General features: G+C 48.2%; 1 protein-coding gene across 1 annotated transcript; it reads right to left on the bottom strand.

The window, feature by feature from the left end:
- Nucleotides 1-631: 631 nt before the first annotated feature.
- On the bottom strand, nt 632-3,938 carry Ppia (peptidylprolyl isomerase A). The gene is made up of 5 exons (XM_051200546.1): nt 3,802-3,938; nt 2,028-2,058; nt 1,844-1,932; nt 1,077-1,249; nt 632-971 (listed from the first exon to the last, which is right to left on the bottom strand). Exons 1-5 carry the CDS (start codon nt 3,868-3,870, stop codon nt 839-841), a joined length of 495 nt encoding a protein of 164 aa, XP_051056503.1. The 5' UTR covers nt 3,871-3,938; the 3' UTR covers nt 632-838.
- Between the last annotated feature and the right edge of the window lie 13,637 nt (nt 3,939-17,575).

The following is a 17,575-nucleotide window of genomic DNA, read 5'->3' as shown; positions in this document are numbered from 1 at the left end:
CATGCACTTGGTACCAAGAGATCAGAGGGTTCACTGGTCAGAAGTCAACTTTGGCCTTACATCTTTATATGGGTTTCAAGGTTTAAATCAGGTTAGTAAGGCTTGTACTACTTTCTACTTTTGTTCCTGATACCTCTGGGAGAAACAAATCTGGGGCTCAAAGATGGCTTAGTTGGTAAAGGTTAAACTCTTAGCTGGGTGTTGGTGGAACACACCTTTAATGCCAGTGCTTGGGAGGCAGAGGCAGGTGGAAGGTGGATCTTTGTGAGTTCCAGCCCAGCCTGGTCTACAGAATTAGTTTCAGGACAGGCTCCAAAACAATAGAGAAATCCTGTCTCAGATTAAAAAAAAAAATAAAGTTAAACTCTATAGACCCCAAAATTTACCCAGGCACACACATGGAAGTCCCCACAGAAACATGGCAACTTCCCAAGGCAGCACAGGCTCATCTACCCAGTCTTATTGAAGTCCCAGTTTGTTACCCAGCCAAACCTTAGGATTGATATTTAGTAGCAGTTGGGGGAAGACAAAAGCCTTTTCTAGGGTGCTGTTATCTTCAGTCAAGTAACCCAATCAGTTGCTTAAGCCACCTGTATCAATCAACACCTCAATACAAATACAAACAAGAACAAACAGTTCTTACTTAGTTTTTATTCATAATCATAAACTTAACTCTGCAATCCAGCTAGACTTGGAGGGGAATGAGGAAAATATGGAACCCAAACAATTTCAGTGAGAGCAGAGATTACAGGGCATTGCGAGCAGATGGGGTGGGGGATGCTCTCCTGAGCTACAGAAGGAATGGTCTGGTGGGTAAGAAGCCCGCAAGTCAAAAGAATTAGAGTTGTCCACAGTCGGAAATGGTGATCTTCTTGCTGGTCTTGCCGTTCTTGGACCCGAAACGCTCCATGGCTTCCACAATGTTCATGCCTTCTTTCACCTTCCCAAAGACCACATGCTTGCCATCCAGCCTGTAGAAGAACGACAACATGAGCAACTAGCAGATGGCACACTGATAGAAAAGCTAGGAACAAGGAACCTCAGCAGGGTTGTGCTCTTTCAATTAAATTTCTTACCACTCAGTCTTGGCGGTGCAGATAAAAAACTGGGAACCATTTGTGTTTGGTCCAGCATTTGCCATGGACAAGATGCCAGGACCTGTATGCTTCAGGATAAAGTTCTCATCCTCAAATTTCTCTCCGTAGATGGACCGGCCACCAGTGCCGTTATGGCGTGTGAAGTCACCACCCTGTTACAGACAGAAATCTCGTCACTTCAGCAATGCAACAGAAAGTCTGCAAGGTGCAGCCTTCTACACATTTCTAATTTGTTGTGTGTACCCAAGGCACAGGATCTCAATTGTCATTCTGTAAAGGTCATTAGACAAGTCTCTCACTGGTCTGGTGCTTAAAGCTCTGAACAGGTTGGTTGACAGCATCAGAGCACGTCACCACACGAGACCTTTATCCGAGCTCTGGAACCCTTGTGTGGCAAGCACTTCACAGGGTTCACCCTAACCTAAAATTCTAGGAAGCTGGTATGTAGGACACTTAAAATCCCTATACACGGGAGGAAGAGGCAACAGGATAAGGAGCTGAAGGCCAAAACAAAAACCTGTGGAGCCAACAAGATGCCTCAGTGACCAAAGGAATCAGCCACCAGTCTCCAGAAGGGTATGGAGAACTGACCCACACATGTGCACATTATGAACACACAAGAAAAAGCCAGGGTAACTGGAAACAAAAACTGTGTAATACTAGCCCTAGTAAAAGTACAAGTGACAGCTGAAGCACTCTGGCTCAACCCTAAATTAAAGGGACAGCTAAACTCAGTCAATTCTTACCTGGCACATGAATCCAGGGATAATTCTGTGAAAGGAGGAACCCTTGTATCCAAATCCTTTCTCTCCAGTGCTCAGAGCACGAAAGTTTTCTGTTAGGAAAAAAATAATCCAGTACATACACATATACTTCTCGTTAAAGTTGTTTTATTCATGAAACTTGTTAAATTTAGAATATGAAACCAACCTGCTGTCTTTGGAACTTTGTCTGCAAATAGCTGTAAGGAAAAATGACACTAGTTAAAACATAGGTGAATATTCTCATGGTAATGCCCTTAGCTTTAGGGATTTGTACACCATAAATTCATTTTCTCAATAGGAGAGAACACTAAGTAAATAACTATCTTCAAATCCCAGCGAGAATCACTCATAAGCTTTTAAAGGTTGGGTTGAGAAACATGAGAACCAAAAACATGCCAAAAATCTGGAACTGGTCATTACTTAGAAATAGCGACAGACTCCTTAAACGTGACTCAAGAGCTTTTAATACATCACACCTTCTGAATGGACTTCAGTCTTCTCAAATGTATGTCACCTCCCCTAACCATGTTGGGACCTAAAGCAAAAATTCTGCAAGCATTGTCACACAATGCACAATCAGGTCAATAATCTGTGTTAGTAACTGGCAATGAAAATTCTACCTCTACCCGTTACAACAGAGCTTTTAAGCAAGACTAATAGGTGCTTTGAACCTCTCAATGTTTACTAACCCTTTTAGCTAGTAGAAATCCAAATCCTTTTGCAACTTACCAAGATGATATTTTATTCCAAGTACCAATTCACAGCCCTTGCTCCATCTCTATTCTCACCTTCAGATCTGCAAGTCTTGTCATTTCCATTAAATTCAGCCCTGGCTAACCTGATACTAGCCTGCTGTCCAGCACCAGGCTTAGGCCAAGTTTCCACGAGAGCCCTTGTCAATTATCAGCTCTGACTACAGATAAACGCTGGCTGAAGACTATATGCCTACTATGTGCCGAGCCCTGTGGTAGCTGGGCAATGGGGAAATCTAGTTTTGGAGAAACTGGACAGGCACTATACAACGTTCTATTTCACTATGGCCTAAGGCCTGGTACTGGAGTTAACGAGAATGGAGTATTTAATTTTGTAAAAGGAATATGCCAATTGCTTAGGATACTAATTATTATCTGATCTCCAAGCAGCCATTTAACGCCTCCCAAAGCAATTAGGTAACTAACCACTGGCAATCCACCTTGGTCAATGCAGACTGCAGCGTGGCCAGTCCTAACATGCCTGTTCCACAGAGGGCAATCGGGAGGGGTTCCAGAGCACCTCCCCCGCTGCGCCATCACTGCGACGGGAGGCGGTCCTTGGGCACCAGCAAAGGCCAGGCCTTTCCCGTTTCCGCTCGTGGGGTGGGGGACGCAGAGGGATGTTCTTGGCCTCTCTCTAAACAAATGCTACTGCTTCAAACCGAATGGAGAAACGCTCGAGCACACCCTCCATTCCCAGCAGGAGCTACCAAATTTAACGGGACTAACGAGCACGTACCGGCTCTCCGAGCCTTCATCCTGGAGACCTTAGGCAGGGTCTCTGCCCAGATCCCACTGAAAGGCAGCGGCTCGGGCAAGGTGGTGGGGAGGAGGCGGCCCGCGGCTCAGCAGGGCGGGGCCCAACGGCTCCGAGACGGGAGAGGCGCGCCGAGCACGTGCGCCCGGCCGCGCGGGGCCCCACAGGGCGCAGCCACGTGCGCCTGCGGGCAGGCCGAGGCGGGCGGGGGAGGGGACGGCCCCCTCCCCCCAACGGCCGCGCCCTGCCCGGCTTTGTCCGCCGCCCGCCCAGCCTCCCCGCCCGTCGCCGGCCTCCCAAAATGGCCCCTCTTCAGGAAATGGCGCCGCCGCCGCCCGCGCTCGCTCCGCAGCAGGGTGGGCCCGCACCCGGGGATGCCTCCCACTCCACCGTCCCAGGACCCCACCCTGGAGCACCACCGCCCACCCGACCTCGAAGGAGACGCGGCCCAGGGGCTCGCCATCGGCCGTGATGTCGAAGAACACGGTGGGGTTGACCATGGCTGCAGGAAGAAGCGGCAAGGGACAGCGGCGTCTGCAAAGCGGCACGAGCCTGGCCGCCCGCTGCTTTTATACCCAGCTTGGGCCCCGCCCACTACCGGTCGCGCGCCTGGACCTTGGTCAATCACAACTGCTTCCCAGACGGAGTGACGGCGAGGGCGGCCTATGAGCGCACGCGGACGCGAGGTGGGGCGGGGAGTGGGGTGCGCGTGCGCAGTAGCGTGAGGAGCCAGGTTCCCGCCCGCGGGCTCCTACGGGGTGGTTGCGGCGCGGTGGATGGAGGAAGAGTCTGAGGGCAGTAGGGAAGGGTGGCCATGCAATGTGGCTGTCCTTAGGAGCGCATCGGGGCCCCCGCCTCGCCTCCACCCCGTGATAATGCGCATCTTCCCATTGCACGGAGGGAGTAACTGAGGCTAACCCGGACCTCAAGGTCGAGCGGCCCTTCAAGGTCGGGCGGGGTCCTGTGGCGCGGCCTGAGCTGCGGAAATGAGAACAGGCATCCCTGGGCGGAGATCCAGGACCCGCATGGGCATCCTGCACTGGCAACCGCTTCCTGCTAGGTTTCTTTGATCGCCTCTTAAACTCTCAGGAACGAACACAAGCAGCCCCCTCACTGGAAAGATTATGAAATACTTTTTAAATGTCCTACTTTCTAAAAATATTATTTTTCTCCAGGAGGAAACTATTTAAACAGGATCCTGGCCAGATTCTACCTGTAATTATTTTCTCCTTCCTCCCCCCTCACAACAAGGTTCTGTGTCTTTCTCATTTCATCATGAGGCCTAAGATGTATAGCCAATACAAATGCTTCGAAGCAGGGAGGCACATGCCAGTAATCCCACCTCCAGGTAGACTGAGACAGGGGTGGGGGGGGGGGTCATTGAGTTCCAGGCAGCCTGAGCTGTTAAGTGTGAGACCCTGCGTCAAAAACAAAAGAGCCGGAAAACATGAATATGGGAAAGGCATTGCTGTGGAGGATCCCTCGGTAGTTCACCAGCTGTCTGTGGGAGTTGGCTTCAAGCTGTACGGTCTTAGAACAGAACCTCAGGAATGTGGGTCTGGCCTGCCTTATTTGGATGAATCAGACCAAAAGCACATTCGGTTGAATGACAAAGTCTTGATCTGCCAATCTGGAAATTTCTGTATCACTGTAGCTTTTACTCATACAGCATCATATAAACGTGCTTTTCTCAAAAATGTCTCTTACGCAAGCATGAGGACCTGCGTTTGGGTCCCCATTTAAAAGCCAGGCTATTGGAAGGGGTCTGTAAGCCGAGACATGGAGGGAGTGGAGATGGCTGGGCAACCAGTCTAGCCAAAACTGAACTCAAGGGTAGTGAGAGCCTCTCAAAAAGCAGTTGGAGGGGCTGGAGAGATGGCTCAGAGTTTTAAGAGAACCGGCTGGCTCACAGGCTCATTGCCGACATTTTAATTAATTGGTTGCTTTTGTTATAGTTGAGTTTTAGGAGTTCTTTACATGTCCTGGGTTTAGTTTCTTAACAGACACGTGAAATTTGCTGATAGTATGTTTCTCCATTGAGGAAGCCATGTCAAGCTCCGCCAGCATGCTATCCCTGCTATGGTGGAACATATCCTCAAACTGTGGACCAGGGTAAACCCTTCTTTTCCTTATGTTGCTCTTTAAAAATTATTTTAAAATTTTTTATTTGATGGGCATAGTGGAACACACCTTTAATTCCAGTACTAGGGAGGCAGAGGCAGTGGACCTTTGTAAATTCAAGGCTAGTTTGGTCTACCTAATGAGTTCCAGAAAGTCCCTGTCTTAATAACCTGCCCCCCCAAAAACAATTAAAAATAAAGAATACACAGGTTGAAACTGGAATGTAGCTCAGTTGGCAAAGTGCTTGCTCCTGGCATGTACAAAGCCCTGGGTTTGATCCCGGCTGCTCATCAGGAAGCACATCACACACAGCTGTTGTAGTACTTGAGAGGTGGAGGCAGGAAGATGAGGGGTCTAAGGTGATCCTCGCCTGTAGCCGGTTAGACTATGAAATAAGAGTGCACAGGTACTGTCCATGGAGCCATATCTCTCATTCAACTGCAAAATAACCCGCTGTCAGCCCTAACGTGCAGACTGGATCTTACCACCAAATGCCAGGCCAAGAGGCTTGATTTTTCCATGCTCTGGGGTGATTTTGACAAAGCCCCAGCAGGTAGGGGCAGAGGCAGAAGGGGAAACAGGCAAAGAAGATCCAGCCCTTCAGTCAGCGGTGGAGTCCTCATTCAAGTCTGTGACAGTATCACAGGGCCCTTCTGAGCATGCCCAAGTGTAGTGTACAGGGCACGTTCCCTTGAGGATAGATTATCCCTGGAGGACAGGAATGGGAGTTTGCATCAACCTTTATTGTTTTCAAGAATCACCATGAAAAGTGCTTTTTAGAAAGATGGGAAGGTAGACCAGAAAACCAAGAAGCTTCCAGGGCCCAGGTGATGTTCAGGGCCTGCTGGTGAAGGAGCAGTCTTAAGAGAGACCCAACATCACAACACACACATATGCACACATGCAAGCACTCTTGTGTACATGCAATGTGTCATTCCCCTGAAGTTGGAGTTACAGGCAGTTGTGAGCCACCTGATGAAGATGTTGAGAACTGAACTCAGGTCTTCTAGAAGAGCAGGAAGCATTCTTTTTTGTTTTTTGAGACAGGGTTTTTCTGTGTAGTACTGACTGTCCTAGAACTCCCTGTATAGACCAGGCTGCCCTCGAACTCACAGAGATCTGCTTGCCTCTGACTCCCAACTGCTGGGATTAAAGACATGCGCTACTGCTACCACTGCCCGCAAGGAAACATTCTTAACCACTGAGATATCTATCTCTCCACCTTGAACCGCTGATGTTCCTGCCTCCACTTCCTGGGCTAAGATTAGGGCCAGCAAGATGGCTCAGTAGGTAAAAGTGTGTGCCATACAAATCTTTGGACCCTTGTAAAAAGCCAGATGAAGTGGCTCACACCTGTGATCCTGGCACTCTAAAGGTGATCTGGGAACCAAAGGTAGAAAACTGACATAAGTCTTAGTAAGTAACCCAGCAGGACATATTTAAAGCTCTGGCCTCAAGATGGAGAGATGGCTCAGTGGTTAAGAGCACTGGCTGTTCTTCCAGAAGTCCTGAGTTCAATTCCCAGCAACCATAAGCTGGCTCACAACCATCTGTAATAGGATCTGATGCAGAGCATTCATACATAAAATATAAACACAATTTAAAAAAGAGAGATCTTGCCTCAAAGCAAGGTGGATGCCACAGAGATGCTCAGAGAGAAAAGACATTTGCCACCAAGCCTGATGGCTTGAATTTGACCCCTGGGACCCACGTGGTAGAAGGAGAGGACAGGCTCTCACAAATTGTCCTTTGATCTCCACATATACTCTGCAGTGTTAAAAAAAAAAAAAAAAAAAAAAAAAAAAAGAACCATCGGGTGGTGGTGGAAGCACTCTAACCCCAGCAGAGGTGAATTCAAGGCTAGCCTGGTCTACAGAGTGAGTTCCAGGACAGGCTCCAAAGCTGCAAAGAAACCCTGTCTCAAAAAACAAAGCAAAAGAGAGAGAATCAACTTGCAAAAAGTTTTTCTTTTGCAAGCACCACATGTGCTCCTATGTAAGTAAATAAATAAATGTAAACACACAGATAAATGTGAATACACACAAATAGAGAAGTAAATGTGCCAGTACTTTAGATATGTGCCACCATACCCTGTTTATACGGTGCTGGGATGACGAGAATCCAGGCTTCATGCATGCTAGGCAGTCTACCAACTGAGCTGCATCTCCAGACCCAACATAAAGCTCTTGTAACTTGGGTCACAGGATAATTCTGTTTATTTTTGAAGACACTATCATAACACTCTCCCAATAATTCATAAGGGTTCTGATTTCTCCATATCTTGAGCAACACTTATTATTCTGTCTTGGAAAAGCATGGTAGTGGAGGTATGACTAAATGGTTCACTACTTGCTTAGCATTGAAAGGGAAGGGCTTGAACCACACCCGGCCAGACACATCCGCCTGGTAGATAAGTTCTGTTGGGACTGTCAACATGTCTAACCCTGCCCTGACTCACATAACCCTGTGATAGAGCATTTGAGGCTTTCCCAGCGGCACAGTACAGGCACTAGGGCCCATGTGTTATGGGAGCAAAGGAACCTGGGAGAACTGCCCAGGGTTCCCCCAGGGGCTCACTGACTGCTCCGGGTCAACCATTACCGTGGGGTAGGGAAAAGGACAAGCCAGGAGGATATCATCCTTAACTGAATGCTAAATCTCACAGCATGTCCAGATGTCCCTCCATGCAGACTAGAAGGACTTGACCCTGGTACTAACAGCCTGCCAGATGAAGCAGCACACAGTTCTCCAGACAGAGCTACTCTTTAGTCTGGGGAGGGGAGGACAGGATCTTGCTCTATAGTTTAGGCTGGATTAGATCTTACTACATAGCTCAGGCTGGCCTTCAAATCGTATAATTGTCCCCTGAGCCTCCTGGGGGCTGGGATTACCACCCACCACCTCCTCCCAGAGGATCTCGGCCCATTTCAAGTTGACAAACACCAGCATCCTATCTTGTTCCCAGGAGTTCCTGCCATTTATGTTCCAGGTGGGACCAGTGTCACTCCCAACCTCAGGATTGGGTAACTCTGGGATGGAAAATGATGGCATTTTCTTCAAGAAACAGGGGCCTTCCCCAGGCCTTTTGCTTAAATATTGGAAAAGAGATGCTCTTTCTTCTGGGGTGACTGGGATGTGGGGTCTCTCTCCAATGCTTTCACAAAGCCTCATCTCTGGCTAGGTTGGAGTGGCTCCTGCCCTGAGCAGCACCATCTCTGAAGTCTCGGTGCAGTTTCCAGAAGCTTTTAATCTCAGCTTCTTATTCCACCAGGACAAACTATAGAGATCCCCTTGTTCAAGCATCTTGAAAAATTTCAAGCCGGTGACAGCAAAGCACTAACTAATCTGGGTGTGTCCTTTCCAAGGGCAGGTGACCTCTGGCTCTGCTCTCCTCTTGTGTTGCTGCAATGCTCCTTAAGCCCCAAGGGGGCAGCATTCAAGTCCAGCACTCTCCTTCACTGTAACTCCATCCTGCCCATTCCCCCACACCACCCAGCTGACTCCAGAAGACCTGGAACCATACTTCCTGCTCAGAGCACAGCTATGCTGACCATGGCTAAAAGTTATGTCGCCTGTGGACAGAAGGCAAATTTCCTACCAATTATTCTGGGATGGCCAGAACTAGGGTACACATATATTTCTTTTTTCTTTTCTTTTGAGACAGAGTTTCTCTGTATAGCCCTGGCTGTCCTGGAACTCACTGGTAAACCAGGCAGGTCTGCCTCTGTCTCCCAAGTGGAGTGCTGGGATTAAAGGTATGCACCACGACACCCCACTCCAAGTCCTTTTTCAAAGGGAGGTTTCTGTACCAAATACGGTTTGGGATTACAATCAGTTAGAACCACCTCTAGCTACATAGATCAATGGATTTATAGAAGGCTTGTTACAACAATAAGAGGCTCAAGCTTAGAAAACAAACAAGAACTAGAGGCCTCACACCCAGAATCTGCCAGCTAATAGACCTATTGAGGCTGCAGCCTCAAGCCTCCCACACATCTACAGTGTCCGAGCAGCCCATGTGCTTGCTACTGGTCATTCGTACAGGAGCACTGAGGTCCCCTCCTCACTACTCTCTCGCTGTCTCAGTGGGTTTTCTTTTCTTTCTTTTCCCTCTCTCTCTCTCTCTCTCTCTCTGTTTTTTGTTTTGTTTTGTTTTTGAAACAGGGTTTCTCTGTGTACCTTTATTTTTTTGGAGCCTGTCCTGGACCTCACTCTGTAGACCAGGCTGGACTCGAACTCACAGAGATCCACCTGCCTCTGCCTCCCAAGTGCTGGGATTAAAGGTGTGAGCCACAACCGCCCGGCTACTTGCTGCGTTTTCTATTTTCCTTTCTGTTGCTGTGAGAAAACACTGTGACCAAAAGCAGCTTTGGGAGATAAAAGGATTTATTCACTCATATTATCAAGTTGGTCATTGAGGGAAGTCAGGGCATGAATTTAATCAGGAAACATGGAGGGGTACTCCCCACTGGCCCATGCTCAGGGAGCTTTCTCCCTGAGCCTAGGACCTTCTGCACAGGGATGGCACAGCCTACAGCTGGCTGGGCCCTCCTACATCAGCAATTAAGACAATTCCATGCAGACATAGCCACAAGGTCACAAGACTCCGGCTGAGTCTCACCATCACCACTCCTAGCACATCAAACTGGCAAGCACTTCCTGCCCTGAACCTGCAAATATCCACTCCACATCTGTGGGCATCGTGGGCTTGTCAGTTGTTGCACCAACACGGTGGAGGACTGTAGACCTGAGAGCTGGGTGTGACTGGGGACTGGGGCAGTCTTCAGGAATAATCACATGGGCGGGGGAAGAGGGGACACGACCTTCCAGGGTCAAGTTCTTCACTGTTACCAGCACCATGACAGTCAGCTTGACGGTGACCCCCAAAGAGTTCACAGCTAAGCTGGAAAACTTAAAGAGCAGGATCCTCTCTGGCTAAAACCTTTTCCTCTCTGCAGTGCTGGGGACAGGACCCAGGGCCTTGCATTTTTTGTTTTTTTAAAGCTGTTTCTTTTTCTCTCTTTTTTCTATTTAATTTTTCAAGACAGGGTTTTTCTTTGTAGCCATGACTGTCCTGGAACTCACTCAACAGACAGGATGGCCTTGAACTCACAGAGGTCCTCTGCCTCCTGAGTGCTGGGATTAAAGGCTAAAGGCATGCACCTGTGCCACCCTGCTGAAGCGATCTGACAGTGAGCTGCACCCTGTGTCCCTAAGAGCATTTAGTCACACTCTAGGCAGGAGGAACACATATAAAGAGAAGAAGACTCTCAGTGGGACACCCAGGGGACCATCTGCACAGAAACATGCCTGAATTATGAGAAAGATGTGATTTTCAAAGAGATTATTTTAGATTAAAAGAGAGTAAAAGATTATATCTGGCAATCACATGCAAAATGGGCCTTGATTGGATTCCGGGCTGAAATGGGATGTTTCTATGGCATGCTATAGGACTGTTGGTAACTTTCTCAGGCACATACATGGCTTCTGTAGCTATATGAGAGCAATCTTTTTTTTTTTAAAAAAAAGTATGTATTACTGTGTGTGATGTTTGTGCATGATGTGCGGGGTGTGTGAGGGCTACATGTGGAGCACAGGTGTAAAGGTCAGAGGACAACTTTCTTTGTGCAGTTGGTTCTGTCTGTTCACTGTGGGTTCTGGGGTCATGGCAGGCTTGTATGGCAAGCACTTTCGTTCACTGAGCCATCTGGCTAGCCCGTATGGAAACATTCTTATTTTTCTAGGATGCATTCTGAAGCATCTAAAGATATCTGCAACACTTCCCTAGGTTGGTAACAGGAAAAGTACAAAAGTACAGACACACCCAAAGGGAACTGAACTACACTGTCACATGACAAGGTAGTGACAGTTGCCCAAGCTCAAGGTCAAATAGGTGCTTGTAATATTTTTATTTTTTTAGTTTTGTAAAAGTGATGCCTTTTTTAAATAAAAGCTTTGGGGCCAGGCATAGTGGTGCAACCTTTAATCCCAGCACTTAGGAGGCAGAAGCAGACAGATCTCTGAGTTCAAGGCCAGCCTGGTCTATATAGTAAGTTTCAGGCCAGCCAGGGCTACACAGTGAGACCTTGTCTTTAAAGGAAAAAAACAAAAAACAAAAACAAAAAAAAAAAACAAAACAAAAAAAAAAAAAAAAAAAAAAAAACAAAGCTGGGTAGTGGTGGCACACACCTTTAGTCCCGGCACTTGGGAGGTAGAGGCAGGTGGATTTCTGAGTTCGAGGCCAGTTTGGTCTACAGAGCTAGTTCCAGGATTCCAGGATAGCCAGAGCTGTTACACAGAGAAACCCTGAATCTGGGGGGGGGGGGGGGAGCCAGAGGTGGTGGCTCAAGCCTTTAATACTTGTCGTGGTGTGATGTTTGCTCTTTTGACTTTTTGGCCTTTTTGAGTTGCCCACCACCCAGCTCCCAAATAAATCACACATGGAAGCTAATTCTTAGTTATGAGTGCCCAGCCTTAGTTTGCCGTGTTGCTGCCAGCTTTTCTTATCTTTAAATTAACTAGTCTGTCCCCCCAAATCCCCCCTTCTTGGGTGTATCTTTCTTTCCTTCTTTCTCTGTGCTGGCTGGTGGGTTGCTGGCCCCTGATGACCTCTCCTCTCCTTGTCCTCTCACGGCTCCTCTCTTCTGACTTCTATTTATTCTCTCTGCTTGCCAGCCCTGCCTAGCCTTACTCCTGCCTCCATATTGGCTGTTCAGCTTTTTACTAGGACCACCAGGTGCTTTAGACAGGCACAGTACTACAGCTTCACAGAGTTAAACAAATGCAACATAAACAAAAGTCACACACCTTACAATAATATTCCCCAACAAATACTAGCACTTGGGAGGCAGAGGCAGTCCTCTGCCTCTGTGAGTTCAAGGCTAGCCTGGTCTACGTACACAGTGAGTTCCAGAACAACTTGGTCTACACAGAGAAACCCTGTCTTGAAAAATAAGAACAAAAGGATGAAATAATGATGTTTAATTGATTATCTGAGCTCAGGTCTAGGAAAGGCACCTCATAAAGGAAGCCCAGGCTGCAGTAGAAGATCCCTTTTGTTCCAGAGTGAGCCACCTCCCTCAGGACCTGGGTCAGACGAAGCCAAACAAGGCTAAGAATCTGAGAAATGTGGATGGAGTGTGGAGAGGTTTGAGCAAGCAGGGGCCAGGAATTGGGACTGAGGGTCTTGGGAGGTCGCATACACTTCTCTTTCTGACTCTCCTGAGTTTGCAGAGGGCTGGCCACCTCGGGCTGGTTTGCAGGTGGGCCCATATGGAAATCAACCAGAGCCACCCTGGAAAAGGAGCAGCCATTAGGCTCTGTGCGAGGGTGGCATGACGGTGGGCTGAGGGGTTGCAGGCATAACTGCACAGAAGCAGCTGGTTGGGACAAAGCTTGCAGGGAGCCACAGCGCCCCCACCCCACCCCAAGTTGTGCCTGAGGCCCTGGTGCCTCTTTGAATGCTACTTTGAGTTCTTCCCTTCCTAAGATGGTTCAAATCTGCCCCTGAAAAGTTCTGGCTAATGCACGACGAAAGTCTTCAGTAGGGGGAAGCCCAGCCAAAGAAGAGCTCATTAATTCTCTAGGGCCACAACTGAGACCTCTCGCCAGAGAGTGAAAATAAAAATTTGAGCTTTAACTTTGGTGTTGTTTTGCCTTTGAAACATGGCCTTGTGCATCCCAGGATAATCTTGAACTCATTCATCCTCCTGCTTCCATCTCCTAAAAGGATTACAGGCACACCCCACTGCAAACAGCCTAATCCGAGCTTTAATTAAAAGTTATGAGAGTGCTGGATTGGGACACATGATTTTAATTTCAGCACTAGGGAGGCAGAGGCAGGCAAATTCCCGTGAGTTCAAAGCCAGCCTGGTCTACAGAGAGAGTTCCAGGACAGCCAGGGCTGTTACACAAAAGAAACCCTGTCTTGAAAAAGCCCCCTGGCCCTCATGGTGGCTCACAGCCATTACAACTGAGTTCTAGGAGAATCCAATGCCCTCTTCTGCTCTGCAGGGCACCAAGCACACACATGGTACACAAACACATAGTAGCAGAGAGGTGCAGACCCTAAGATTTATTTACACGAAGCCCAAACATGGGTACATTTTGAGGTCATGGCATCTCTCCGTCTGGGCCAGTAGACACACTGACGTGCACCCATCAAACCTCATTGCACATCACTTCTGTTATGGCATTTAAAACAAGACCACGGGACAAGTGACCAATAACCTTTGAGACAAGAGTTAGATTGGGGGTGGAGGGGCACAGAAAATATTGCTAACAAACCTCTGTTGGTACTGTCTTGGTTTCTGTGAACCAAGGAGACCTAGAATGGTTTCGAGGGGAGGGGGTTGCTTCAGGGAGGGAACGATGGCAGGGGGAGGGGGCCCAGCCTGCGGTCCCAGGACATTCAGTGTCCCCTCTCTAATATCTGATGAAATGCAACATCTCACTGGGCTTCTCCTCAAGGGAAGGCCTTTAATGACTGAGTCTTACCACTTCCATGTGGCTCGGCTGAGGATTTATCTCTTGTAGGCTCTGTCTTGTTCCTTGGTCCACTGTCTTTCTATCAGGCAATTGGTTCATTTTATCTAAATTATCTAATTTGTTAACATAATTATCCTTAGTTTTTATTGTCGTTATTTCCATGAGCATTTTCTTGTCTCCCTCTCCCTTCTTTCCTGCCTGCCTGTGGTGCTGGACAGAGCCTGGGGTATCTAAACTACAACCTGCCTCTCCCATTTCATTGTTTTTCTAGTCAGTTTATAAAGGTTTATTCATTTTTTCTTTTTCTTTCTTTCTTTTTTCTTTTTTTGTTTTTTTGAGACAGGGTTTCTCTGTTTTCTCTGTATTAATTTGGAGCCTGTCCTGGAACTCATTCTGTAGACCAGGCTGGCCTTGAACTCAGAGATCCACCTGCCTCTGCCTCCCGAGTGCTGGGATTAAAGGCATATGTCACCAATGTCCGGCTTTTACTTTACACTTTAAGGTGTGTGTGTGTGTGTGTGTGTGTGTGTGTGTGTGTGTGTGTGTGTGTGTGTGTGCAGTGTCTGCAGAAGGCAGAAGGTGGCATGGGATCCCCTGAAGCTGAATTAATAGGTGTTGTGAGCCTCTTAAAGTGGGTGCTTGGAATTGAACTCAGGATCTTTGCAAGAGCTATAGGCACACTTCTCAGCCATCTCTCCAGCTCACTTACTCCTTTACCCATCTTTTCTTTCTCCCATTTCTCTGCCCTAACCTTCCCTTCTTCCCCTGTGCTCTCTCAAGGATGTTTGGCTTATTTCTAGTCCCTTTAGATGTAAAGCTAGTACTGACTGGAGCACTCCATTTATTGACACAGGGTCTCTGTGTAGCCCTGGATAACCTGGAACTTACTATATATGGACCAGGCTGGCCACGAACTCAAAAAGATCTGTTTCTGCTTCTACTTTTTGTGTGTGTGGATGTTTTGATTACATACATGTGTGTACAGCATGTGTGTACCTGGTGTCCAAGCCAAAGGAGGGTATTGGATGGGTCCCTTGGAACTGGTATTCCCAGTGTTATAGTTGCCATGTGAGTGTTGGGGATCAAACCCAGGCCCTCTGGAAGAGCAGCCAGTGCTCTTAACTTCAGAGCCATCTCTCCAGCCCTGAAATTCTACCTTTTAAAAGTAGGCTATTGAGCTGGGTGTTGGTGTCACATGCCTTTAATCCCAGCACTGGTGAGGCAGAGGTAGGCAGATCTCTGTGAGTTGGAGGCCAGCGTAGTCTACAGAGCAAGTTCCAGGATAGGCTCCAAAGCAATTCAGGGAAACCCTGTCTTAAAAAACAAGACAAAAAAGAAACAAAACAAAGTAGGCTATTGACTGGGTTTGGTGGTCGATGCCTTTAATCCCAACACTCAGGAGGCAGAGGCAGGTGGATCTCTGTGAGTTCAAGATCAGCCTGTTATTCTACATAGTGAGTTCCAGGACAGCCAGGGCTACATAGTGAGACCATGTCTCAAAACAAAACCACAACCACACAAAGAAGGCTATTGCACTCCTTTGCTCTACTCTTGCTGTATTCTTTAAGTTCTGGTGGTGTGTTGTGTTTTCATTCACCTGTACTTTCTTTTGTTGTTTTCGAGATCAGGTTTCTCTGTGGCTTTGGAGGCTGTCCTGGAACTAGCTCTATAGACCAGGCTGGCCTCGAACTCACAGAGATCCGCCTGCCTGCCTCCGGAGTGCTGGGATTAAGGGTGTGGGTGTGCCACCACCTCCCAGCTCACCTGTACTAACTCTTTTTAACCTATAGTTGTTAAGGTAGGAATCAGGTCTGATGATGCACACATAATTCTAGCACTTAGGCAAGGCAGGAAGATGAGGCTTGCCTGGGCTACACGGGGAGCCCTTCTCAAAACCTCAGGTGGCATTTCCACATTTTCCTGAGCTTGCTTTCTGCTAGTTGTCTACAGTGATTCTGCAGAGGTGGCAGGTTCCAGTCTGACTGAGACATGCTATGTCCTGGGGCATATTGCACTAAGGTGTATTCTGTATGTCAGGTCTAGCCAGCTTTCTTAAAGTTATGTAATATTTGGCACACACATAAGATTATAATGACAAAGTGGGAAGCCATAAAACCAGCAGCCTTACTGGGGCTCCACCGGGAGCAAGTCCATGCCCTTGCCGTGTTAACAGGCATGCATGTCTAAATCCTTAAAACTCAGATTAGCTTTGAGCTTCAAAAAAAAGTGGCCTTGTACTGTAGGCGTTTCTACCACCTTTTGTTGTGGTTCTGACACCCATTCATTCATAATGGTGCACAGGGACTCTGCAGCTACTCAATCAGGTGTCCATTCTCTTAGGTTGGACTTCTGAGTGGTTGTCATGTCCAAAAGAAACTCAGGGCAAATGGCTAACTATGGTGCTCACTAGCACAGGCTGGTCTTCAGGCTGTGTTGCAAGAACCTACTGAGTCCTCCATGCTGGCACCCTGGCTCTTCTAACTCTGCTCCCTACTCTAATTTCTCTCGCTTATGGCCTCTCTTCCCCTTGCTTCACCTTCTAACAACTCCACCATTTCAGCCATGTGCTCTCTTAGCTCTTGGTCCTCCTCTCCCTGCCCAGTTCAATCTAACTGTTGCATCTGCTACTTTCTCTCCTTGCTCTAAGCTCTTCAAATGCCTCTATCTGCTTTCTCCCTATCTACAGTAAAAACTTCCTCAACCGTACCACCTTGGAGTGGTCATGTTCTCACTTTATCTGGTGCTAAAACTCCCACTTTACATAGCTTAGCTTTGATTGTCCCTAGCCTTCATCCTCCCATGTAGACCAGATTGGCTCAGAATTTGCATCGATCCTGCCGGTCTATAGAGTACTGGGATTTCAGGTGTGCACCATCATGCCTGGTGTGGTACCAGGACCACACCAGACTTACCAACGAGCTTAGTAAGTGTGTGTCCTGCAGTCTGATTCCCTTCCCCAGTGGAGGCTGCAGCTAGGACTGCTGTGCTGTACATTCCCTTGGCCCTGGCCCAGATGTCCAAGCTTTTCTCCACTCCCGCCCCCTCCCCCCACCTTAGCAGGAGGACAGGAAAGCTGATAATGGGTTCTTTAGGGTAATGATGGGCCCTCCAGTATGTTCTCAAGTGAAGGCACTGGGAGCTACCAAGCCTCTGCAGGCTATCCCTGCCTCCTGCCCTGCAGCCTCCCAGTCAGGCTGCCTCCTCCAGGGCTGCAGGGCAGGCATTGGCAGCCAGCCCAGGATTCCCCGCACCCCTCTCTGGTTCTCACCTTCCCCGCTGCAAAGGAAGGCTGTCTGGGCAGGGCCACAGGGCCCAGGCCAAGGAGGAGGAGCAGAGAGCACAGGGTTACAGCTCTTTGCTGCTGAGGCCTCTGGCTGTGCTGCACTCACTTGACAGATAGCTGGCTCCCTGCCCTAGGGCACACCCAGGGAAGGTGACATGGTGACAAATGTCTCCAGGGCAAGCCTGAAACACTTTACAAAATAGCTCTGCAGCTGAAGCCAACTTGGAAAATTCCAGGGCAAAGGAAATTTACCACAGCTCAGGGATAGCCCTGAGTGTGGATGAAAACATCTAGACCTTTATTAGGGGTTCTAA

The sequence above is a fragment of the Phodopus roborovskii genome, unplaced genomic scaffold (genome assembly GCF_943737965.1).
Source record: "Phodopus roborovskii unplaced genomic scaffold, PHOROB, whole genome shotgun sequence".
Lineage (NCBI taxonomy): Eukaryota > Metazoa > Chordata > Mammalia > Rodentia > Cricetidae > Phodopus > Phodopus roborovskii.
Note: the sequence above shows the minus strand (reverse complement) of the source record. Positions and strands in the feature narration are given on the sequence as shown.